The 26,583-nt window shown below is 38.3% G+C and overlaps 1 protein-coding gene across 2 annotated transcripts in view; it reads right to left on the bottom strand.

Annotated features, from left to right (window-relative positions):
- Positions 1-1,280: 1,280 nt before the first annotated feature.
- LOC136238061 (ATP-dependent DNA helicase DDX11-like) overlaps positions 1,281-26,583 on the bottom strand; it is a 51,649-nt gene continuing 26,346 nt past the window's right edge. Inside the window, exons 10-28 of one of the 2 annotated variants that reach the window (XM_066028387.1) lie at positions 25,370-25,506; positions 25,116-25,211; positions 23,934-24,086; positions 23,834-23,880; positions 23,315-23,394; positions 23,238-23,264; positions 23,077-23,192; positions 14,911-14,959; positions 14,725-14,862; positions 14,456-14,568; positions 14,338-14,410; positions 14,138-14,241; positions 3,255-3,404; positions 3,140-3,208; positions 2,755-2,855; positions 2,504-2,588; positions 2,302-2,380; positions 1,709-1,863; positions 1,281-1,659 (exon numbers count right to left, since the gene is read on the bottom strand). In XM_066028387.1, the coding sequence (XP_065884459.1) occupies positions 1,630-1,659; positions 1,709-1,863; positions 2,302-2,380; positions 2,504-2,588; positions 2,755-2,855; positions 3,140-3,208; positions 3,255-3,404; positions 14,138-14,241; positions 14,338-14,410; positions 14,456-14,568; positions 14,725-14,862; positions 14,911-14,959; positions 23,077-23,192; positions 23,238-23,264; positions 23,315-23,394; positions 23,834-23,880; positions 23,934-24,086; positions 25,116-25,211; positions 25,370-25,506 (1,802 nt within the window). In that variant the 3' untranslated portion in view covers positions 1,281-1,629. Of the gene's footprint in view, positions 1,660-1,708; positions 1,864-2,301; positions 2,381-2,503; positions 2,589-2,754; positions 2,856-3,139; positions 3,217-3,254; positions 3,405-14,137; positions 14,242-14,337; positions 14,411-14,455; positions 14,569-14,724; positions 14,863-14,910; positions 14,960-23,076; positions 23,193-23,237; positions 23,265-23,314; positions 23,395-23,833; positions 23,881-23,933; positions 24,087-25,115; positions 25,212-25,369; positions 25,507-26,583 lie in introns of those variants that run through there. The other variant, XR_010692741.1, reaches the window with a different exon arrangement.

Genomic DNA, 26,583 nt, shown 5'->3' with positions numbered 1-26,583 from the left:
ATAGGAGGTACTAAATATATTTACATAGGAGGTCCTAAATAGAAGCTTCTAGGTTATAAACAGACACACACACATACATAGAAGCTTCAAATTTCCATTCAATATTCTATTAATTTTTGTATACTATGCCATACCTGTAGCCATATACAGAACCACAAACATCAGAAGTCAATCCATCTGTTGTGCAACAACATATATATATGCCTCTAATATTTAAAAATGAAGGTCATGCTGTCAACAAGTTTACAGATGGAGATTACCTACTGATGTTTGTAGTTTGAAACTATAGAGATGCATAAACATGAGGATAGGAAATTGAAATGATTCAGGAAGTTCCCTCCCTCCAAATCAGACTTATATGGAACTAAGCTTAAGGGTTCAAGTGGGGCAGTGCTATTTTGTACCAATACTATTGTGATATGGGTACATGTGTACCAGCTACACCAGTAAACACAGGTATGACACAATACAATGTAAGAACCTTCCTTCCAAAGCTCCTAATCCATATACCGGGTTGACTACCACTGCGAATGTTGGGTTACGTATATACTTGTATGCCTAAGGTGATTATATAACAAAAAAAATTCGACACTACAAATGCTGAACAACCACCCTGGGAAACATAACCACAATCATTACAAACTGAATCACATCAAATGCATGCCCTACATCCTTGCAAAAATAACAATAGCATCAACTAACAACTTACTTCAAATTTTAGTCGCTTGAAAATACAAGAGTTCTAAACCAATCACTGCCTGGATATTTGCTTGCATAGCCACTTAGCTGGTAATCAAGCAGCTGTACAATTCTATGGTGTAGTTTTAATCGCATGCTATAAACCTTTGACTTTTATGACCACACCCACTCACTTCACACAGGGCAGCCTTACAACAGTGTGACATGTCATAATCCGATCATGCTTAAAAGGAATTGATAGATATTACTTTATCAACTGATATCATCAAGAATGTGAGATGAACAACAACAACCACTGGTAGTGGAGGAATAGATGTAGATTACAACTGATCAAAACCAGATGTAAAATCAATTATCATGATAGCACATGACAGAAACACTTTCTATGGCAAACACTATATCAGTGACCAAAACATTAGCAATGAAGATGATATGAGGCTTATGTGGACTCCTTGTAGTTTTGATGGTAGTGATGACCAGTCCAGGCACTAGGTAGTAGTCAGGAGCCAGCGTCATTATCTGAATTCTTCATCAGAAGCAGACATCGTACTAAGACCCTTTCCACAAGCTGCCTGTAACCATGCAACTTTTAAACTGACTGTGGTATTATAATAAACTGTTCAATCACTTCAGCTGATAGCTACCACTAGTGTATGTATCACACTGCTAGAATGTGTTGATAAAATAGTCATGTTAAAGAAAAAGATAGGCCAGTTAACTAACTAATGTAACAATAGCAGTGTACTCTTCTTATAATCTTTTATTACAGAGTAACAGTGTGTTCTATTAGAGTACTTACACACTACAATCTTTTGCATAACTACCCATAGCATGCCATTCAGACATGTTATTAGTTACAGGTGTCCTTGATTTCATCATGGTTAAGTGATTTGTTCTGTGGCTGCAGAATTTGTTCATTAAGTGATACTGTTAAATTGAATTTCTCTTGGATATGAAGAACTGTGTAATACAACAATAATAATCAAGTAACATCAGATTGGTAGCTGACCTTTCTGATTGCTGAAAATGCAGGTCCAAAGTTATCACAAGTTTGTAAACTGCGAGAAATCCATGTAGGTAGTTTAGCAGTGATAGAGGTCCTCAAGTATCGCTGGTCCAATAGTAGTATTGAAGAGTAGTCCTTGGAGTGTCTGATAGCTCTACCTAATAGAACAATTAAGTGTTATGAATTGTAAAGCTGCATACATGGTAGGGATCATTGCAATAAAATGTTCTGAGAAAAATCTGAACTTGGACATCTGCAAACTGGTGCAACTGAGGTACAAGCAAGGAGACAAAGAAGGACATAGATGCATCCATGATACATACATGCCTTCTCTGTACACAAAGAGGCACATGTCAGGCCAAAGCAACATCTAACTGCCCTATCAAAGTACTGTTTAAGTACGGACTCCCCCCCCTCCTCCCCTCCCAAAAAAAAGACATGCACCACCTAAAATCCCTCTAGATACAAAATGGAATTCCAACAATGCATGACAATCTGGGGTTCTTGCTGATGTGGTCACAGATTGCTGATACACAAAATGTATTCAGAAATACAAAAGAAACATACTTTTTGCTAAAAATGTTCTTCTCACTTACCAATAGATTGATTGACAGCCTTCATACAGAGATTTTCATAGTGTACTTGGCCAGGTAACCTTCCATCAGTAGTTTTAGGCTAGTACAAGAAAAGGATGGGTAGGTACAGTCTCACATGGCCAGATCACTTTTCCCTGTGAACTGGTAGGTATCCAATGACAAGGAAAAGTGGTTTGGCTAAGGTAGGTGGAATTGATTGTACCATAGTGGAGTTGAGGTACTGCATCTTCTCTGCTAGCTCTGGTGACTTGATGTTGGGATAAGGTAATCCAACTATCACCACACATCTGTGGGGTGACACATACAATGATGATTATCCCACATGCACGCATGCACGCACACACAAACAGAGCAGTGATGGTACACAGAAAGTATTGGTGTCACATACAGAAGTGACAATATTAGTCACAACACACAGTTTATACTACATATCATCATATAGCCACTACTAACCGGCCGAGGTCATCTGAGAAGTTTATTCCTTCACTCATCTTCCCACCAACCACACACATCAGAATAGCCCCAGAAATAGTTCCACACTGCTCATTGCTAGCCTGGGAAAAAAAAAAAAAGCGCAATAACATCTATTCACAAAATTAAACTACTAGAATGTCAACAGTGCAAGTAATTTGCAATGGGGGTAGTTTGTGGCATCCTGAGAAGGTATCAAAAGCTGATTGTTACTGCAGCTATAGATATATAGAGTCAATGTCATTGTATATGTGTTCCTACACTGAATACATGCTGTGTGTGTTTTGTAGCTACAGACTGTATGCTACAAAGGTCAACATGGGCTTTCACCTTTTTATAAAAAGTATCTTAGCACTATATAGCTAACCTTTATGCACCTAGAATAGCTTGTCAAGACTTGCTCCACTTGCCCAGCAGAACGTGGCTCTCGAAATACCTGACAGACTGATATTACAGTACACACAACACTACTTACAACTAACTTGTTTCTTCTTCCCTATCTTCTCCATAATTCCTGTGCTCTCCCATTTAGAGCACACCATGTTCTCATAGTCATACGAGGGAAAGAAGCAAACAATTCCTCCAGGTACAATGGCACAAAGGTTAGTGACAACTCTAGCCAATTCATCTACCTGCAACAATATGAACACTTGGTTGTGGAAAATTAATTTACTGTGTACAGCATTAAGTAATTACTTAACAACAAGTTCAGTAAATGCTTCCTGATACATTTCAGAAGGCTCAGTCTCCATATTAATCTTCAATTGTCATTCTTACATTACTAACAATAAATCTAACTAAACACAAGCACACAGCTAACAAAAAGGAAGCGTCTATCACTATACACTATAGATGCAGCTCTGTACTTCACACATCAGCCTTACTCTGGCAATAGGTGGATACATTCTGTTGTACATCAAAATGGTTGCATTTCATTAAACAGCACTGCCAACAGTGAGTAGAGAGTAAGAATGTCTTTGTTTTGTTTCTGTACCATAAAGCAAACAAGTGTTTCTTTTACGTTGCAGTAAAACATAACTTTATTGTTGCCGTTTTTAAGCTTTATCAACCTTTCGCTTGATAGCATGGGAAATGTAGGCCAAAATTGTACCTTAGTTTATGCCCCAGTTCTTGCTGTAACACTGCCAACAACTACATTGTCACCTCTAACCTCGAAGTAGGTAGCCTTGGCAATAGAGATATGGAAGTGGTATGTAAACAAATGTATCCTTAAACATCTGTATGTACCAAGTGTGGAGAGTCTTATTGCAGATACAGAATTCTGATTGGATAGTGAGGCCAATTGAATGATTCTGTTCTTGTAAATAAACTATATAGACAGTGGGTTTGTATTCTAGCTTTCGTAGTGCTACATCTAGTGCAGTCCATCTCCTCTGTCCATGCACTGACATACTTAGTCCAGGGAGTCATACTACACTTACAATCATGGGGTCTTGCTGATGGATGCGTGTTTGACTGTATTGCACATAGGAGTTGTTCATAGGCAGTCCAGCTATGGGAAATGTATTCATGTCTCGTCTGAAGACTAACCACAGCAGAGGCTACCAATACCCACATATGCCAGTTTTGACACTTTGTATGCAAACGTACCATCATGTATAGTATCCCCAATGCTGGCAAAGATCACAAGAGAAGTCTTGGTGATGCTACTGTAACTTAGGTGGAGGATTTATCTGACATCTACTCCAACTGCAGCTCCTAAATGGAGAACCATTCTCATTCCAACATAGTGATATCATCAACTTTACAACAGAAATCACGATGCCACCAGAAGTTCAGTTATCGATAATGTAGATCAGAAAGCATTTAACAGCATCATGATGACAGTTTACTACCATCCCACTAAGGACTCGTAATACTGAAAGTCTACATAGCTTGTTGAATGCAGAAACTTGCCCAAGCAGCATTTCACGGAAAAGATCAACTAGCAGAAATTGCAATTTCACCATCGGCTACTGTAATGAATGTAACGTAACTTAAAGTATAGACGGCGCAATTGAAAAAACTTATTATACAAAAAAATGGACTTGTAGCCACCCATAATATAAACCAGAGTTCCAGGTGTTATGGGGAAACCAAGTACACCAGCAAAAATACAACACCAGGAAAGGAGAACAAACAAATAACAGAATGACTATTCTCTGAGCAGTTGATGTCTGTGTTTCATGGAATGGAGCAATCCACAATTACATTTTAAACAAGCAATTACTGTAGCTATAATGAATGTAACGTCACTCTTCAAGTATTGAAAGTGCAAGTAAAACGATGACTTATTCAACTTATGCTGGACTTTTGGCTACCAAAACTGACCCATAATACAAACCAGAGTTCTGAATGTCTGCATATTATAGGATTGCTTTTCCAAAAAGGTTATGATTAAGTATAACTTTTGACTGCTATCCTGAGGTAGTATTATTTGATGCTATGTGCATACTCACAAATTGGATGAACTTTGCATGCAATTATACTTGATGATGGTAATGGCCCCAGCAAAATTGTCTCCATACTTCCACAGAAACCAAGGCAGTCATGACAGATATGATTGAAGCTTTCAAAACAGCTAACCCATCTTGGTCTAACATTGGTGTAGTAATCACAGACAAAGATTTTCAATGAAATATTTCCAAATGTTAAATGATTCTTTTGCTTTTTTTCATGTACTCACATTGTTTCAATGGTGAAATGCTTAGAATAATGTCAGGGGAACAGGATCATTGCTTAGAACTCATCTCCAAGTTATCTTATTCTCATTCAGAAAATGAGTATAAAGTATTGTGCCTCTCTTTTGGATTCAATGATTTAAAGCAAGCTGCAGAAGCAAACAACACAATTGTTGATGATGACTCACTGTAGAAGATGAAATGAACATGACACACAATGAATGGCAAACAATGGAAACCACAATGTCTGTCAGACAAATTTGGAAATTGTGGTTTTGATAAGAAACACTGGCACAATTTACAACAACAGAAATCTTTATTGCAATCTCAAGTTTAGGAAATAGTTGACAAGCTACTGTAACTGCTGTCAGAAGAAATCTTAATGATGTACGAGTGATATGGTCACACACTGGTACACAAGTATGTTGTGTTATAATACAGAGTGGTGCACTTCCAAGTCTTTTCTGGAATTCTTTTGTCCTTGTCTACCTTTAATCTAACTTTTTGATGAAGCTACCTACATCTAATTCTTTCCAATGATGACATTGCTTTCAGATTTGGAGTTCACAAGTCTACAATTTTCACTTGAGTGTTGGGTGTTTATACAAGAGAGATAATTTTAGGATTAGAATGTAAAGCTCTTTCAGAAAATTCTTTACGAATTGCTGTATTGACTGCAATGAAACGTTTACTGAACAATGAGCATCCCATAGTTTTGTAAGTAATGGCTCAGTCAGGCATGGAGCAAGTACAAACATTATTACATAGTTGAAGTTTTGATTGGAATTACACCTAATAGAACTGTTTCATTTGCATGGTTACTAAAGTTACAAGGACTAGTTTCTTACAACAGCAAAAGTGCTGTGTAACTAGAGTTCTTGCCAAAATCCAGTTTCAATGCAGACACTAACATCTGCCATATTACAATTTGTGTTTGTGCATGTGGCAGAGATTTATTTATAAACCTAGGAGATTTACACTTCTTCATTCCTAAGTTACAGCTTCCTGTATAAAAGACATACCATAAAGTTACATGCAACCAAACAGCCTAGGTATGGCTGTATAGATTCAGATAAACCAGTCTGCCCCTTCATCACCTATATATTTGTTAGAAGGAATGATTATATAATAAATATGGTACACTGATGAACCGATTGCTCTATTAGAATATAACATGCCTGATCCTAAAACCGCCAGCCCCAGGTTTCCTCTAGGGGTCAGGTTTCCTGAAATATTGTCAGGAAACCAGTAGATCTACCTCTCTATAGAGATTACAGTGTTGCACGCACACGTATGTATACACTAATCTTGCATTCTAGCTACAACTACACTCTTTCACAATTTAAGGTTAAACATTAACAGTACATTACTGAAACCATGGCATTAAACCAGATGGAACAATCATTTGTGTTCACTGCAACGGTCCAGGTGAAGCATGTTCTCACTGTACCTGCTACACTACTGCTACAATGGCTGGAATGAGAAAACAAGATGAAGTTCTGAACCCTGCTAGTGGCTAGCACCAACTGTAACAAAAAAGGTACACGCTATGTCTGCAACTTTATTTCAAGGATGTCATTACAAGTTATTACAGATTTCATTTGCAACCATAAAAGATTTATGAAACCAAGGGTACTGTTGTGGGAAAATGATGATAATCCATCAACATCAAAGAGAATATTACCAGCGCCACTCATTACTACAGAATCTGCTTACAAGAGCAAATCCAAAAGTACTGTCTTTGTCACTGCTGCAGGGATTTTCCAAAAAAAGTTTATTTCCCAGTCTTGTACAGATTTCCAGTAAACTTGACCCCACAGCATGACCCTAAGTATCTCTACATGTCATATGATCTCCTAATTAATGAATGTGACAGACATTTTAGTTCTCTTGTTGTGTCTGTAGAGCAGACTGAAAGTTTGGAGCAAGCAACAAGGATGTAGTCAAAATCATGGCTATGGTTTCGTTATAGAGCTGGCAGTAACTACAGCTCCTATATTTAAGTAGCTGTTAGCACTGATGCAGACCATCCTTCCCCATTAATTTTAATGCAATTTGCTACCCAGATTCAACAACAACTAAAAGTAAAGCAACTTGGTAAATATTATAAGCATGCAGCTATTCTGTATTGTATTTTCTTTGGGGGTGTAGTCATGAGAAAATAGCTTAACATGTTGATGTGTGTTATTGCCACAACATGAGAATTTTGAATTGTGTAATTGCGGATTTGCTACTGATCCACTTTATCTTCACTTCGATACTTCACCAGATGGTAAAGCATGTGATTGTCATGGAGTAGGTGTGATTGAAGTAAATCCCCCTACTATGTCAGAAAGCAGTCACCTGGTAGTGCTTTAGAGATCCCAAGGTAATGACGTCCACCCTACTATTATCAAATTCAGACACAACTGAGTTCCATATGCAGACTTTGTTGCATGGACAGATAGTGTTGCACCAATACTCGGCTACAACATCAGAATTGGCCAATATTATATAGCATCAATCAAATTAATCAGTTATGGCAATCATTAAAGTAGCCAGTAATTAATTTACATGTACATGTGTAAGAGCACACGTTTGTTCTAGAACTTTCGGGTGTTTATGTGCAAGAAAGAAATCCGAGATTTGGTTGGTGCGCACTATGTGGAATGTAACAAGTAGATATCTTGAGGAGGGAGAAATACCAAGACATTTAATACAACAAATTTGGTTCAACATCTCAGGAAACGAAACATGAACAAGAGTTTAAGAAATACAAGCAAAAGAAAGCTGGAAACTCCTCTAAAGAAGCTAGAATGCCCAAGTAATTGTCGTTAGAGGAAACTGAAGATCGCATAAGGCCATGGCATGTTAATGACCTTTGTGCTCAGCAAATTACTTGCTGTCTTGTTGAAATGATAGCTTGGGATAGTCAACTGTTTTCTGTAGAAGAGAACAGTGGATTCATAAAGTTGTTAAAGGAAATGGAGCCACATTATAATGTTCCAAGTCAAAAATATTGCACAGAGAAAAACAATCTTACCAAGAATTGTGAATGGGAGTGACAGACTGACAGATGAAGTAAAGAAGGAGCTACAATCTGTGGAGCGGTTTAGCTTCACTATTGACATCTGAAGCACAGACGTATGTAGTGACTGTTTGTTAAGCCTCACTGCACACTGGCTTACTAAGAAAAAGGAAGCTGTGCTGCATGCACAGCCAATTCTGGGTAGACACACTGGAGAAGTTTTATCTCATGAATATCACAATATGCTGGCCAAGTGGAAAATTAAATCCAAGCAAGTGCATTTGATAATTAGAGACAATGCAACAAAATATATGAAGGCCATGAGTTTTGAACACTTGGGATGCTTTGCCCATATACTACAAACTCATTATACATGATGGAATCTAAGAGTGCGTTAGCCATTTGCTGCAATATTGTGGGTCATTTTAAACATTCTCCTCTAGCCTATAGTCACTTATAGATCATTCAAGGTAATCTTCAGTTACCCAAACATAACCTTAAACAAGATACACTTATGAGATGGAACAGTACGTATTATATGCTAGATGTTATTTTGGAGCACAAAATGGCACTTGCAGTCTATGTCACTGAATATGGGAGAAATTCAGCAGCTTTCTCCTAATCAATTAGATTTGATTGGAAAGGTGGTGAAAGTTCTTAGCTACATTGAAGAAATCACTAAGTCCATTTTCTGTGATGCAGCATCGATAATTCCTATCGTCTGAGGTTTACGTTTGACACTGGAGAAGAACAATGATTCTGACAGAGGCGTCCGCACAATGAAAGCTGACATGTTTCAGTCATTGAATGATCGTCATGATGGTGTAGAGGAAGAATACATCTTCGCTGCTACGACACTACTAGATCCCAGTTTTAAAGACAATATTTTTTATAGTGCAGAGGCAAAGTCTACAGCTTGTCAACCATTGATCACAAAAATGTCAGAGCTTTCATGTGAAGATGTCACACAACTACTTTCTCCGAAAAAGGAAAAAGAATGACAGTAAAAATTTGTGGAGTGTTTTTCTGAAATTTGCAAGAGACTGGAGCATGTGTTGCAGGGGATATTGGAGATACTGAAGTTGAACAATATTTAAAGGAACCTCTGATACCATTTCATCAAGCTAATTCGTATTTGTGGTGGAAAACATAACTTTCAATCTTGGCTATAAAGTATTTAGCACCACCTCTTACTTCAGTAGCTTCTGAACACTTGTTCTCAACTGCAGTGATGTTTATGACGAGAAAAGAAACTGTCTCACCCTAGTGTTAGCTGAAGCACCATTGTTTGTGACAAACTTCTTCTTAGTTAGTGGAAGCTACCAGTACTGACTGATTAGCACTTTTGAACTTCTACAATGATTCTATAATAACTCAACATGAACTTCATTATTCAGTTATAATATTTTTAAAGATTACGTGTTGTATGTACTACAAACTTAAATTTTCATTTTACAAAAACTACATTATACTGAAATGTGAAAACATTCCCTACATATTAACCTCCATGGTGCATAATTGGATTAGATATCGGTATCAGTCTTCATAATTGGTTAATTGGAACATCAGTTAATTTCTATATTGGTGCAACACTATGGACAGAGACGGAGATATTCGTTGAGCGAAGATTCCACAATCAAACTTTTTTATTAAAGCAGTGAAGGAAACGGAAAGAGTCTACAAGTATGCAGTGTTACCCAAGCTGTTAGGAAAGTGGTACACTAAACAGCCAGTAACGCCTTCATCTCCTGCTGTGGCCACTTCAGCTTGCTGGTCACTCTATAGGTCTTACTACTTGTAATGACTTCCAAGGTTCTACTTTTGATGACCTTGTATGTCGACTGCTAGTGATGATGCATTTACTACTAGACCAATAGTGATGACCTCATGTATACCACTGGTGATGATGTAGTGCTGTAGCATTGTATAAACACAGATGACATGCCATCAAATTAAGATTATATGGCGCTATTGTAGGAAGCATGAAAATGAAGTCATAATAGCTCGTGATTTTATGGGATCACTGATGCAACATAAAAGTTTCATATGAATGGAATAACAGGCAAGAAATGATGTCATATTAAAATTAGTCATATAGAAGTGTTAAGGTTCCTTTTTGAATGTTGTATTTTTGTTTCAACATTTCTGTCACCCACTCCATTGCACATGTATTCTAAACTCAGATCGCCAGGAAGAAGTTTGTACAAACTTCCACAATATTCAGTGATGCATTTTATCAGACATGCCCTCTTCAAGCCTTTGAGACAGATGACATACTACCCTGCAGAGTGATGGCTATAGACAGTTTGGCAGTGTTGTATTATTTGTAGTTACTCCAAGTTTCTGTTTGTGCCTTCAAATTGCTGGGAACACTTCAGTGCTGTCAATTATGCGGACACATCTTGGAAAGAATTTTCAAAATGTCATTGGCATTGTAGTTCAGCTCTATCTGGCCATTGAATGAATGGACACAATCTAAGGGATATCCCACTTATGAAATATCCGACATACTGTAGGTTGTGATATGTCAAACTGCGTGCAAGGTCTACTTTTTCCAAGTCAAGTCTCAATGCCAAGATCATGAATATCTCTTGGAATGTGGTAAGTGAACCTCTCTTTACAGAGGTAACCATGTCAAAACTAACTTTTAACATAACTACATTAGGCAAGCCAGTGTAATACTTTACTTTCTTGTCATTGTGCTCTAAACTTTCCACAGTCAAAATATCAACTTGCACACCCTTCACCCTTCTCAAGTCAATTGCAATGCCAAATCTGTCTGACTGTAACTGTCTTGGACCTTAAGGCACAGTTCTAATTAAATACATCCTTTTTGTCTTCCACTGCTGTACAAACTTGCACACTTGCCTCCAACAGTTCCACATCTCTTACATCTATCTGGTAATAACTGTCTTATACTGCTGGTGGTACTTGCATGCCTATACTCCACATTTGCCTGGGAGCAATCATCTTGGACTATAGCACTGCAACACACAAAGTATCACAAGCCCAGGCTGCTATAAACACTGCATAACACTAATTGAAGTGTATGTTCTATTAGAGTGTATTAGCAACTACCAGCATGTGTGTGTTCTATTAGAATAAAATATTACCCATAATTAAGTGGCCATTGTAAAGCCATGAATATTCTGTTGGCAAACAGCCTTTCCTCTCATGAGCAGCTAACCATTCTTTGGTCAGCATTTCTTGGAAACTCATAGAATGAAATTCCACTACCTTTTAAAAAATTCTCAGGAGCGCAGCAATATTTACCCCATGAAATTTCATGTGCTTCAAAGTAACAATTACAAGCACCTTGAAATTAATTCAGTGAATAAGGTCTACAGTTATGTCAGGAAGTAATTCCATTAGCAATCCAGTCGTTAATGTGGTAAACTTCTTAGTCAGTTTTCCACAACATTTAACTCTTATCTTATGTTTCAGGTTACTGTATCTTACTACAAGAAACACGCAATAAAAGCGCTAGCAAGTTTGAATTTCACTCAGCACTTGTTTTATACAGGTTTAATTTGACTACAGCCGTGAAAGGCTTAAAAGCTCTCTTCATAGACAACAATCTAAACAGATGCTTTTTATGTTATGAACTGAAAAGATGACTGATTGACATGCCCATAGAGGTCCCATTTCTGGGATAACTGAATCCTTCACATGCTACTGTGGTTGTTTTGAAGTTTACAGTCATGTTTTGAACATTGATACATTGTTATAGATGCCCACAATGACTGCTGGTAGTTTTTCAGAAGTGTGTTGTGATTCAATCACGTGGAATTGCAAAGAAACCAGTTAAGAAGATTGATCACTCAGTAAAAAGACAAAATTAGAACACTTATTTCGTGGCTGACTACTTGATAACAGGCTTGGGGTGAAGTACATTGGTACTTCTACTTAAGTGCACTTTAAGTACACCTTTCAGAGTACTTGTATTTATACTTAAATACTTTTTGTACAAATGTAATGTTGTACTTATACTAAAGTCCTAAGCAACGTACTTAAGGTAGTTGAAGTACTTATAAGTACTTTGAAGTACATGAAATACAGTGAAGTCCTATGTGCATAGAGCTGCATATACATGTGAAATGTAGAAGCTGACATAGGAATTAATGGTCAAAGTGCAATAAGGACTCACCTGAGTCCCTCTACTTCTGAGATACTATCTACAGTTGGTTGACAAAGAAAATCAAAATGTATAAAGACACTTCATACTTGAAATTATAATCAATAGCACTGCTAACTGTAGTCTGACAAGTTTATTTTCATAAATGTGACGATTTATGTATCTGGATTTCACGGACAACCAACGTGAAATTATCACGATATCAATTTTTCACACCACTACATAGCAAAACAATCAATGGTGTTCACTCTTTGAATACGCCATTTATCAAAAGTACTTGCATTGTATTATATAGTTATACAACGAGTGCTCTGCCTGATATAAACACACGAGCCTGAGGGCCATTAGGCCCGAAGGCGAGTGCATTTATACAGGCAGAGCACAAGTGCACATTGTATAACTGTTATGTACCTCTCACCTAATAGGTGGAAAGATCCAACACTGCAGCTACATTTCTTTTGTAAGGTAGAATACCGATATCGATTGTGGCACTCTAAAACTAACGACATTATTACATATTAAGCATGGCCTTGACCATACAATCACATGGCAACGCCACAATCGATTGTTATGGTGAGTTTCAATTAGAATAACATTATTTTAAAAAGTGATTTGTCAAGGTGGAAGCTTCAATCAAACTAGTAAGGTATGTAACTACATTTATATATATGTAAATAGAGTTTTACCTGCCGTGTTTGCCTCTTTGATCGCCATTGGCTGCTTTTAGATTGCATGTATAACGTAGTAGTGACGTTTCCTGTATGGCCCCACAATCGAATTACGCATGTTAGGCTATATAAGAATTCGAGTAAACAGTGTAGCGTCTTGCCACCTATTAGGTGAGGTGTCGTAGTGGCCTAAGCCACCGGCACTTGTGCAATGTAGCACAAAACCACAGCCAGTGCAATATAAATATATTGCACTGCAGTCAGTACATTATAAGTTATAATGCACTCGCTGCGGTTAGTGCAGCAGTGCTATATACGAATTATAGTACTCGCAGCGCCTTTGAACTGCCCACGCAGAGTGGTACATTTAAGTACATACCCTTGAAAATCATATGTACTTGTACTTAAGTAAATCTCAAAAGTACTTGTATTTTACTTAAATACTTTTCAGTGTACTTTGCCCATGATAAAGCTTCTTTTAGCATATTTTGGAGTTTTGTTGTCTTAAATTACTTTGTGGTTTGATTTACGTAAACAGATCTTTAGTCCATAGCATTTACTCTTACTCTTAGAGGTAAGTGGTTTATAGTGAAACTGATAAAGGGTTGAAGTAATTGAGAACCTCCAAATCTGTTATGGACCAACCAAGTCCTTTTTAGTATTTGCATGTTGTCATTAATGTAAAATGACAATTACACATATCATAGTTAACACTCAGGTAGTCATTACATGATCAATTCCACTGATAATCTAATTTTCTTACATTAACTAAACATTTTTAGTAGAGAAGTCAAAGGAGGAAATGTTTGTCAAACACTAACAACAGGACTCACACAGTATACCACCTACTACTCATATAGTCACACTCACTCACTTGAGCACTACTATCCCTTGACTGGTAGGTGAAGTCCAGGGTCTGTCCTGATGGTCCTTTAGATAGTGAGATTGCTAACAAGTGGTCTTGAGGTATTACATGGCCTATGGTAAAATTAAACATGCATCTATAACTAATCATTGTCCAGTAGGTCTATGCATATGATGACCATCCACATACTAAATCAGTAGAACACATACCACAGGAAAACTCTAGTACACGTTCAGATGCAACTCCAGCAGTGAGTAGCAACTGATTTCTAAACTCAGATACCTGGGAAACAATAGGATAAGCACATCTACTCATTTTGGTACTCACTGGCTGCATTGTCCCTCCAACCATGACCACTGCTCGACATTCCCTCACAATGTCAGTAAAGTGGATACCAGGATTGAGTAACAAGAACTTGATGGATGAATGACTTGTCTGACCTAGTATGTAAAATAAGATTAGTACCACATGCATACAAACAGATCCGTACTACACACACACGCACAGTACACAAACATATGCACAGTACACAAACATATGCACATTTGTAACAGTAGGAATCTCTATTACAATGCATAACACAGCAAAGTAAGTACCTGTCTTTTTAGTAACCACTATTCGGCCATCTTGGTCAGCATTAGTCAGTGCTGCAAGAAATGACTCCACAATCATTAGTGGTGACGAGGTAATGATGACATCACTAGTGGTCTGGTGATCTTCTCTGTTGCTATTGGCTGATTATAATATTTGAACATTTGATACAAAGGGGTGTGGTCACTGACCATGTGGCAATGAGACCTCATTGTGATAACGATCAACAAATCCATTCAACTAAGCAATAAATGGGTAAAACAAAGCATGTATATTATACGCTATTGGGTATTATCTGAACAAGTATAAGAAAAAATTAGGAATATTAAATTAGAGTAGGGACAGTGCATAGTGCTACTGGATCAGAGTAGTACGTAATGTTCAAATACTGTAAAACAATAAGAAGTGAATATCCCTACTGTGCTACACTCAATGCACAGTAGGGATATTCACTTCTTATTGCTTTACAGTATTTGGACATCACGTACTACTCCAATCCAGCTTGATTCAGTACTTTTTATTGCAGCACTATACACTGTCCCTACTCTAATTTAAAATTCCTAATTTATTCTTATACTTGTTTGTGAAGTTTTTTATGCAAGCTCATGACCACTAAATAGCCTGCTTTTCACAAAACCAGTCACAATATTTGTGACCGGATCTGCGAAAAAGGGACATAATCGCACAAGCCTAAATTTGCGGTATAAAGAATTGAATACATTGGGTGAAATATCATTGAAAAAATTCTGTAACCCCTCTTTCTTAGTGTAGTGAAGGAAGGGACTAACAATAAAACCCTGGATATCATCTTATAGGCCTGCTCAAGAGGAGTTGGAAAATCTTTGTTTCGTTGCAGTAGACCAAAGGATACGTAAGTTATGAGTGTTTGTTTACGTCATGTCAAAGCGATTGTATGCAATCGATTTTTCTTCACGAATTCCACCTTGTTATGCAGTGAAGAAGGGCGAGTAAAGGTAAAACATACTCAGTAATTGATTCCCCTGTTGAGTGTTCATGGCAAACACGATGGTGAAAATTTTAGCTCCGTACCTCAATCCCTTGGTAAGTTACAATGGTTTTTGTAAGCGCCTGTAATTTATTTTCCCTATACTTGCTGTACAAATTGATTTTTCTGTTGCTGCTACTTTGTAGGGCTGTAACTCCAAAAGTTATTGGCAAATGAAGCTGAAATTTCACCAGTGAGTACACTTGGCTAAGTAGATTATAAATATTTACTAAACAGGAATGCGATTATGTCCGGTTTTCACAGATCCGGTCACATTTTAAGAGTTAATCACAGCACTATTATACTAGATTATGACTCATACAATAACAACTGATCAGTGGGCATGGATCTACATAGCCTGCAGACAATAATGGATGTGGATCCGTGCATACCTACAGAACGATGAATGGGCGGGCTACCATATGTTTACAGATGGTAATTTACGTAAGTGGGCGTGGCTCATGAAAGAAGTAGGGCTACGCTATGACATGTAGTAACACTTCCACATTTAATTTAGCACGTGGGGTCAGACTTGAATAATTTGTAAAACGGGACCTGGATGACCCGACTCGGTTTAACATTGTTACTAAATAAAATATATTTATTGACTTACACATTGCTATATAGTTCGCCGCGAGTTGCTCTCACTGATTGATATCAACAGCAAGTCATGTACGCGTGTGTTCAAATAGTTTGGTGCAACCGGCGACCACGTGTGTTCAAATAGTTTGGTGCAACCGGCGACCACATGTATTTGAATAGTTTGATGCAATATACACTGGTAGATGGAAGCCATATCGTAGTCTATTAACACTCAGCGGTAGAACCTTGACTGATGGCCATGGTAAAGAAGGATAAAAGGTAAGACAATAGCGCAAGCATTGAATGTTTATCAATATACCAAAGGTTTTTTCTTAAGCAAACTAGAAATGTTTTTGCGAAAGAATTAGGGCTGTAGCTGTAGCCAGCTTTCCGCCACGCTTGACTGAAGGCATCAGGCAGGCAGGCAGTAGAAAATTTCGTTGAATAAATTAAAAAAAAAATTTAGCAACTTGACAGAAACGTTTTGAGTCGATCTGAAGACACTTTTGGGCTTGGTTTTACCCAACCAATACTGTCATGTCGTTGTGAGGAAAAATCACAGCAGGATTTTGGGTTATATTACATCTAATCAAAAACAGCCAAGCTGTAAAAAAAGGTGCGGCCCCCAAAAAGGCCATGGTGAAAAAAGATGTGAAATCCAAGGTGGCGGCCAAGAAATGGCTGTGATGGTAGGTTAATGGTTACATTTTAATAACGACAATTCAGGTGAATTTGGTGCCAAGACCAAACGGCACAAAATTCACCTGAATTGTCGTTATTAAAATGTAACCATTAACCTACCATCACAGCCATTTCTTGGCCGCCACCTTGGATTTCACATCTTTTTTCACCATGGCCTTTTTGGGGGCCGCACCTTTTTTTACAGCTTGGCTGTTTTTGATTAGATATCACTTCTTTTTGTATTTGTATACTGCAAAGCCGGCCTATGGCTGGCTTTGGGGCTTTTTTAACCCATGTGTTTTTTTCTTTACCACAGGAAGAAGAAAAGAACTGAAGAAGATTTTTAATGCTTCAATTGTTTTTGATTTTATTAGTAATTATACAAATTATATACATATGTTTATTACATGCCCATTATTCCCCACAGGATATTTTTTTGCAGTTTATCTCTCTACTGGGTGACTTGAAATGTAGCTGAACTATATACAGGATGGTTTCTTTGTAGCTGAACTCTCTACAAGGTGACCTCTTCTAGCTGGTCTCTCTACAGGGTGATTTGTTTCTAGCTGAACTCTCTACAGGTGATTTGTTTGCAGCTAAACTCTCTACATGGTGGTTTGTTTGTAGCAGAACTCTCTACATGATGGTTTCTTTGTAGCTGAACTCTCCATAAGGTGACTTCGTCTAGCTGAACTCTCTACAGGGTGATTTTTTTGTAGCTGAACTCTCTACAGGGTGATTTGTTTGCAGCTGAACTCTCTACATGATGGTTCCTTTGTAGCTGAACTCTCTACAAGGTGACTTTGTCCAGCTGATCTCTCTACAGGGTGATTTGTTTCTAGCTGAACTCTCTGCAGGTGATTTGTTTGCAGCTGAACTCTCTACATGATGGTTCCTTTGTAGCTGAACTCTCTACAAGGTGACTTTGTCCAGCTGATCTCTCTACGGGGTGATTTGTTTCTAGCTGAACTCTCTGCAGGTGATTTGTTTGCAGCTAAACTCTCTACATGGTGGTTTCTTTGTAGCTGAACTCCCTACATGATGGTTTCTTTGTAGCTGAACTCTCTACAAGGTAACTTCTTCTCTACAGGGTGATTTGTTGTAGTTGAATTCTCTACAAGGTGGTTTGTTTGAGGCTGAACTCTCTACATGGCGGTTTCTTTGTAGCTGAACTCTCTACAGAGTGATTTGTTTGCAGCTGAACTCTCTACATAATGGTTTCTTTGTAACTGAACACTCTACAAGGTGACTTCTTCTAGCTGATCTTTCTACAGGGTGAATTGTTGTAGCTGAACTATCTACAAGGTAACTTCTTCTAGCTGATCTCTCTACAGGGTGATTTGTTTGTAACTGAACTCTCTGCATGATGGTTCTTTGTAGCTGAACTCTCTACAAGGTGACTTCTTCTAGCTGATCCCTCTACAGGGGGATTTACTTGTAGCTGAACTCTCTACAAGTGATTTATTTGCAGCTGAACTCTTTATGTGGTGGTTTCTTTGTAGCTGAACTCTCTACAAGGTGACCTCTTCTAGCTGATCTCTCTACAGGGTGATTTGTTTCTAGCTGAACTCTCTACAGGTGATTTTTTGCAGCTAAACACTCTACATGGTGGTTTCTTTGTAGCTGAACTCTGTACATGATGGTTTCTTTGTAGCTGAACTCTTTACAAGGTGACTTCTTCTAGCTGAACTCTCTATGGGGTAATTTCTTTGTAGCTGAACTCTCTATATGATGGTTTCTTTGTAACTGAACTCTCTACAAGGTAACTTCTTCTAGCTGATCTTTCTACTGGGTGATTTGTTTGCAGCTGAAATCTCTACATGGTGGTTTCTTTGTTGCTGAACTCTCTACAAGGTGAATTCTTCTACCTGATCTCTCTACAGGGTAATTTGTTTGTAACTGAACTCTGTACAAGTGCGATTTTGTGGGTGATCTCACTGCAGGTTGATTTGTTTGCAGCTGAACTCACTAAAGGGTGATTTTGCTTGTAGCTGAACTCCTTGCATTGTGTCTAGTTTCTAGCTGATCTCTCTACAGGGTGATTTGTGTGTAGCTGATCTCTCTGCAGGTTGATTAATTTGTAGCCGATCTCTCTACAAGGTAATTTGTTTGTAACTGAACTGTCTATAAGGTGATTTATTTGTAGCTGATCTCTCTGCAGGTTGATTTGTTTTAGCTGAACTCTCTACAGGGTGATTTACTTGTAGCTGAACCCCTTACATTGTGTCTAGTTTCTAGCTGATCTCTCTACAGGGTGATTTGTGTGTGGCTGATCTTTCTACAGGTTGATTTGTTTGTAGCCAATCTCTCTACAAGGTAATTTGTTTGTAGCTGAACTCTGTACAAGGTGCTTTTTTGTAGGTGATCTCACTGCAGGTTGATTGTTTTGTAGCTGAACTCACTAAAGGGTGATTTGCTTGTAGCTGAACTCCTTACATTGTGTCTAGTTTCTAGCTGATCTCTCTACAGGGTGATTTGTTTGTAGCTAATCTCTCTACAAGTTGATTTGAGTGTAGCTGATCTCTCTGCAGGTTGATTAATTTGTAGCAGATCTCTCTACAAGGTAATTTGTTTGTAGCTGAACTCTCTATAAGGTGATTCGTTTGCAGCTGAACTCTCTACATGGTGGTTTCTTTGTTGCTGAACTCTCTACAGGGTGTTTTGCTTGTAGCTGAACTCTCTACAGGGTGATTTGTTTCTAGCTGATCTCTCTACAGGGTGATTTTTGTAGCTGACCTCTCTTCAGGGTGATTTTTTTCTAGCTGATTGCTCTACAGGTTGATTTGTTTGTAGATGAACTCTCTACAGGGTAATTTGCTTGTAGCTGAACTCCTTACTTTGTGTCTAGTTTGTAGCTGATCTCTCTACAGGGTGATATGTTTGTAGCTGATCTCTATACAAGTTGATTTGTGTGTAGCTGATCTCTCTGCAGGGTGATCGATCTCTCTACAAGGTAATTTGTTTGTAGCTGAGCTATCTATATGGTGATTTGTATGTAGCTGATCTCTCTGCAGATTGATTTGTTTTAGCTGAACTCTCTACAGGGTGATTTGTTTCTAGCTTATCTCTCTACAGGTTGATTTGTGTGTAACTGATCTCTCTACAAGCTGATTTGTTTGTAGCTGATCACTCTGCAGGTTGATCTGTTTCTAGATGATCTCTCTACAGGTTGATTTGTTTGTAGCTGAGCTCTCTGCAAAGTGTTTTGTTTGTAGCTGATCTCTATACAAGTTGAATTGTGTGTAGCTGATCTCTCTGCAGGTTGATTTGTTTGTAGCCGATCTCTCTACAAGGTAATTTGTTTGTAGCTGAACTATCTAAAAGGTGATTTGTTTGTAGCTGATCTCTCTGCAGGTTGATTTGTTTTAGCTGAACTCTCTACAGGGTGATTTATTTGTAGCTGAACTCCTTACATTGTGTGTAGTTTGTAGCTGATGTCTCTACAGGGTGATTTTTTGTAGCTGAACTCTCTACAGGGTGATTGCTTGTAGCTGAACTCCTTACATTGTGTCTAGTTTCTAGCTGATGTCTCTACAGGGTGATTTTTTGTAGCTGAACTCTCTACAGGGTGATTTGTTTCTAGCTTATCTCTCTACAGGTAGATTTGTTCATTGCTGATCGCTCTAAAGGTTGATTTGTTGCAGCTGAACACCCTGCAAAGTGTTTTGTTTGTAGCTGATCACTCTAAAGGGTAATTTGTTTGTAGCTGAACTCTCTCTACAGTGACTTGTGTGTAGCTGAATTCTGTGTAACTGAATTCTCTAGAGAGTGACTTAATTGTAGCTGAATTCTCTACACAGTGCATGACTTGTTTATAGCTGAACTTTCTTCAGTGTGACTTGTAATGTTCTGAATCTCTATAGTGATATATTTGCATAACTCTCCACATGGTGACTGTCTTCTTGCTGAACTGTCTATAAGATTAACTGTTTGCAGCTGAACTCCCTACAGAATAACTTGTGATGTAATAAAATTCTATAATGGAATAAATAAATTAGCCGAATGCTCTATTAGGGTGACTGTTCTATTAGAGTATCTCGATCTCGCATTTGCTACACGGAGTTGGCTTTCGAATCATAACTCAGTGGTTTGTAATCCGATTCTTCTGTACTACTGCAAGGACTTTCGATGAAGATTATTCCAGCTATACACCGATTTTCAGCTCATTGCTCTAAGCGGTTTGCCTAGTAGGCGTGAAAACTAATACTTTTTTATTCATAAAAATCGATCGCGTAATTGTGACACAGGTTGGGTTTTGTGTCATATCTCCGTGGTCTTTATCTCGATTCCTTTCAAACCACCAAAAGGCACTCCTACGATGGTTACTCCATCTACATAGCAATTTTCAACTCATTCCATGAAGCGGTTTACCCTGTAGGCGTGACAACAAATCGATCTTGTTTTACGCGAATAATCGGTCATAACTCCTGAACCAGTCATCGGATTTGTACCAAATTTGATGCTAGGATGCGCCTTTGGACTCCCTTTCTGTGTGCCAAATTTCAAGGCGATCGGAGTACGCGTTTGCTTGTTATAGCAATTTTTGCAAGTGTGCGAAAAGACGAAGAAGAAGAAAAAAAAAACGAAGAAAAAAAACGAAACTTTGGCAGCTCGTATCTCGGAAATGGCTGGAGCGATTTCCTTCAAATTTGGAATGTAGACTCCCTTGGCTGGCGGGCAACTGTGTAGCAAATTTGGTTCCAATCAGATAAGTGATCACCGAGATACAAATGTGTGAAAATGACGTTTTCGTTCTTCCTGTCAATATACTCACGGGTGTGGCGCGCCAGCTTCTTGGGCCGCACGACACACTACCGTGTGTCTTGATCACGGATTTCCCCCACGCCTTTAATGTCCCTACTATACAGTACTATCATACTGTATGATACCAGAGTGACTGCTCAATTAGAGTATTTTGTCAACAGGTGTATGAACTATTAGAGTAATTGAAGAGCTCTGTATAATTATACAAACACCCTTCTCCCATATTAATTGGATAATTGACTTTCTTCTATATGCATACAAGTATACACAAAATATTTGGAATTTTCAACTAGAGTAGGGACCATATAGCACATCGATAAAAAGTACTGAAACTGGAGTAGTGCACGATATTAAAACAATAAGAAGCGTTATATCCCTACTGTGCTCCAAGATACCATAACGGAAATGCGGATATAATACTTCTTATTGTTTTACTGTGATTTAATATCGTGCACTGCTCCAGCTTGTTTCAGTACTTTTTATTGATGTGCCATGGTCCCTACTCTAGTTGATAACTGTTTTTGTAAATAATTATTATGACTGGTGAACCCACGCATACCGCATCTGAAATGGCGCCGCGCCCCACAGCTATATCAATTATCATCTGAAAAGTGAAGTATCCATTACACTTTGTTGTCAGCTATGTTCAACCTGTTACACAGCAGTACAAATCAAAAACTGTTCGAAAAGCACCTCAGCAATCAAAGTAGCCACTATGAAAAACACAGACAATTTCTGTTACAACGGGAAGCCATCATGTGCTACCGCCAAAGTGACACTTTCGCTGTCAGCAAAGATGAATGGGACACAAAGGAGGACACTGGTAAGTCCATGAAGAATGCATTGTACGTATTGCAGTATGCCAAAAGGCACCTCTCGGGCCGAAGCAACATCGAACAGTGAAAACATCAAGCCCGTAGCCTTAGCTGTTATTGAGTTACGCTTGTCTGAAGGCATCAGTCAGTTAGTCAGTCAGTAGAAAATTCTGTCAAATAATTTTTTTTTTTTTAATTCCGTAGCAACTTGTTGAAAGCATTTCAGGTCTAACTGAAGGCTTGTTTGGGCTTAGTTTTGCCTAACCAATACTGCCTCATTGTCGTCAGGGAAAATTGAGGCTGGGTTTTGGGTGATGTAATTTCGTGGGCCATGTCTACTCCTTTGTGGTTCCTACTACACAGTACAATCATATGGCAAAGACCTTATCAGCACAGTATAACTAATAAGTCATTGCATAGGTCAACAAGTTACTGACCACAGTGCTTAATGTATGTAAATAACAGAAATGGACTTTAATTTTTAATGCTTGAAAGGCAGTCCACCATACCTTGCGAGATATTTCACTTCGCTGGCAGTACTGTAACAACTTGAATAGGTTGACATTGTCCACATGTGACTCAAACAGAAAATCATTCAATTTCATCAACCTTGCATCATTTTCAACTATATAAATTAATAAACACTGTTGCCACAATACAGCTCACTTACCAGTACTAGCTGAGGCAGTCTTTTGTGCTACAAAAGGTAGTAGGAAACAAGACTAGTTGGGTGTATCTGTAACTTACTTGTCATGATCTTCAGAAAGCAGTTTAGAGCAAATAGTAGTTGTTTGATGTACATGACATTCTTGGCTTTCAATCTTGTCCTGTATTGGATGAAGGGGAAACGTGTTATACAAAATATTTTCTGTACTTTAATACATGTACACTACATGCAACAACCACACACACACACACACACACACACACACACACACACACACACACACACACACACACACACACACACACACACACACACACACACACACACACACACACACACACACACACACACACACACACACACACACACACACACACACACACACACATGCACAACACAAAGCCTCAGCAGACAGCATTTCTGCCCAGGGAACATTGGGATGCTTGTATGCAGTATGACTAACTGACAGGAAACTGTTATATCATGTATGGAGCCCAAAGACCCACTAGAGCATGCTGACTATCTGACACAAGAATGGCTAAAATTTGCTTACAACAAACACTCTACACACATGTGCACATTACACACACAATACACACTTGTATTTCTCCACATATTGCGTAAGCTGGGAATGAGCAGTCTGCACCTGCAAACAAACAGAGTCTTACCTACTAGCACACACCCATCAGCCCCACCCACCTGAGCACCAGTCACATACACAGAGTGTATACTGGAGATGGTGTCCAATAGATTATGAGCCTCATCAATCACCACCACATTGCCTCGTAGCTTCACACCAACAGCTTGTCTGGTAGCAGCATGTAACAGGATCTGGTAGGGTAACACCACCAGCTATTGGTGATCAGGGGAGAGAGATAAATGTACAGCTAGTTAGTTTTAAATATAATAGTAGATGGTAAGAGCAAACTTTGGCAGGGTGTAAGTTCAATTGACTACCTCTATAAAATCACCCTGTTGTGACCAGTAGAGGTTACCTGGTCACAGTTTTTTTAATAAAGCCACAACACTATATTTTGGCCAGGCCTTATTTATGAGGCTTCGTAATTATCACTGTACAGAATCTCTGCATACAGTCTAGCTAAATACACCCTCCTGGCATACAATCATATGGAATTCGGATACTAGGATTTATGTGTTGAGTATATCAAATCGTTAACGTAAATATGAACCAAGCAATAAAAAGTAGTCAAACAATTAAGAGATAAATGATGGTATTACATCATAGCTCTGTGAGAAAATCCCTACATTGGCATGTTATAACAGTTATTTTGTTCAATGCCAAAGTAGGAATTTTCTCAGGCCATGCTGTAATACCATCATTCATCTCTTGTTTCATTACTTTTAATTGTTTGAATCCCTACTTCATTTCAATATACAACATGTAGTTTGTTTAGTTTTTTTTTGTTATAGCTACATACAGCACTATACATGTGTGACTGTTCTATTAGGGTGAGTGCTGTATTAGAGTATCTCAAGTCAGTCTCCCACCTATCAAGGGGTGTGGTCACTATTCTTTATTTTCACCAAGCTATCATAGCTAGATCTATAAGGGTGTGAGGTCTGGTCAGGTAGGCAGACCAAAATTTAAGTTTCAGCAAATTTCTTTTAATAAAATTCTATATGGGGCTGCCTGTAATTTGATGTTAGATGGACTAATACTATTGATTTTCATCACATAAGATGTCTCTAGGATGATTTTGAACGGCAGCATTTTGGGAGATTCTTGTTACCTTAGGGGCAATCCCTTAAACAGTATACGCTACCATATTGTTTGATAAGGTGTAATTGAAAAACAATTCAAGGAGAAAGTAGTAAAACAACATTTATTATTCCTAGCATGTACACTAACACAGTACTCACCTGAGCTGCAGGGAGTGTATATCTTGCCCCATAATAGGGACATGCCTCTAGTTCCCTCCCCATGGTAACCAGTTGTTCTATATCTCTTACCTCATCCTACATGGTAACAAGTCAACTAAACACAGAAAGAAAACAGGAAGAAAATGGTCTTCTCACACTATTCTATACGGTCACATACATACACAACAGTTGACACAAACTGCATGCTTACAAATAATTGTGAAATCAGTGCAACATGAAACATGTCATCTTACCAAGGCTAGGTCACTGAAGTTATTCAGGGCGGATGATTTGTAGAATTGACAGCCGCTAGTTTTCTGACTGCCACTTCTAGCTCTACTCTTCTTGGCTAGAGGTGGTCCATCACTACTGGCCTGCATCTCCTTGCCTCCTAGTAAAGTGTAAGTACAGTAAAAGATTACTAGAAAGTACTCCCTCTCCCTTGGAGATATAGTATGAGCAGAAATTTTGACGTGGAATTAAAATTGGTGAATTGGCACGGTCGCTTACAAAATCGCCAAATTAGAATCTTGCCATTAGTGTTTCTAATATTTTAAAAGATTGAAGAGGCGCAAGATCAAGCAAGAAGCAAGGTGGTGTATCTAGATGTACCGGAAGTCAGCCTGCAGTTAATTAAACAATTCTACGACTGTCTGTATAAATATCATACCACTAGAGGAAGATACACCTCCAGAAACACACAGCAGAGATCATAACTAGCCACTAGGCATGGATAATGTTCCCAATCACTTCATTTCCTTTTGCTACACTGTCACGTAGCCAGACCCTTTTCTTTCTTTTGCGTGGGGGCCTTTTCTTTCCTGCCCCCACCATAGATTATAGAGGGGCAATATGCTTTCTATATAATCTATACCCCCACACAAAGAAAGAAAAGCCCGGGTCTGGCTACATGAGACTAACACTGTCATGGATTCTCCGTCCTCCGTCTAACATGAAAGCCTCTCCAGTATGCGGGCCAATTAAGTAAACATACATACATCTTTGTAAACGAGAAGCCAGCTATACAATTTACTACCACATCGGACTCCACGTTGCATTTCGTCAAATTAAACTCTCGCCAAATACAAATTATTAAGCAAACGCCAAATATTCTGCTGATACGGTACTTGACATCATGGCACAGTGAATCTTCATTTACCAGTACTCTCTGCACTCTATAATGATAACTTAGTATATCACTTTGTAGGGTGTCTGTATTATATACTGAGGTCATTGATTGTGTACATAGTATGATTGTGCAATAGCAAACACTATCTCAATAGCCAGACTCCCACTTGTAAAAAAAAGCAATTCTAAAATGTAAACACACCAGGGCTACAAAAACAGCTAACAATCAAGCCATATTCATAAACAGACGAACAAGATGTTATGTTCACTTTATTGGTGCTGAGTAGCAGAGTGATTAAACTTCTCTAAAATTTTATCTTACAAATTATTGCAAAGCATT

The sequence above is a fragment of the Dysidea avara genome, chromosome 11, assembly GCF_963678975.1.
Source record: "Dysidea avara chromosome 11, odDysAvar1.4, whole genome shotgun sequence".
Classification (NCBI taxonomy): domain Eukaryota; kingdom Metazoa; phylum Porifera; class Demospongiae; order Dictyoceratida; family Dysideidae; genus Dysidea; species Dysidea avara.
The sequence above is the reverse complement of the archived record's forward strand: the minus strand, read 5'-3'. Positions and strand labels throughout refer to the sequence as shown.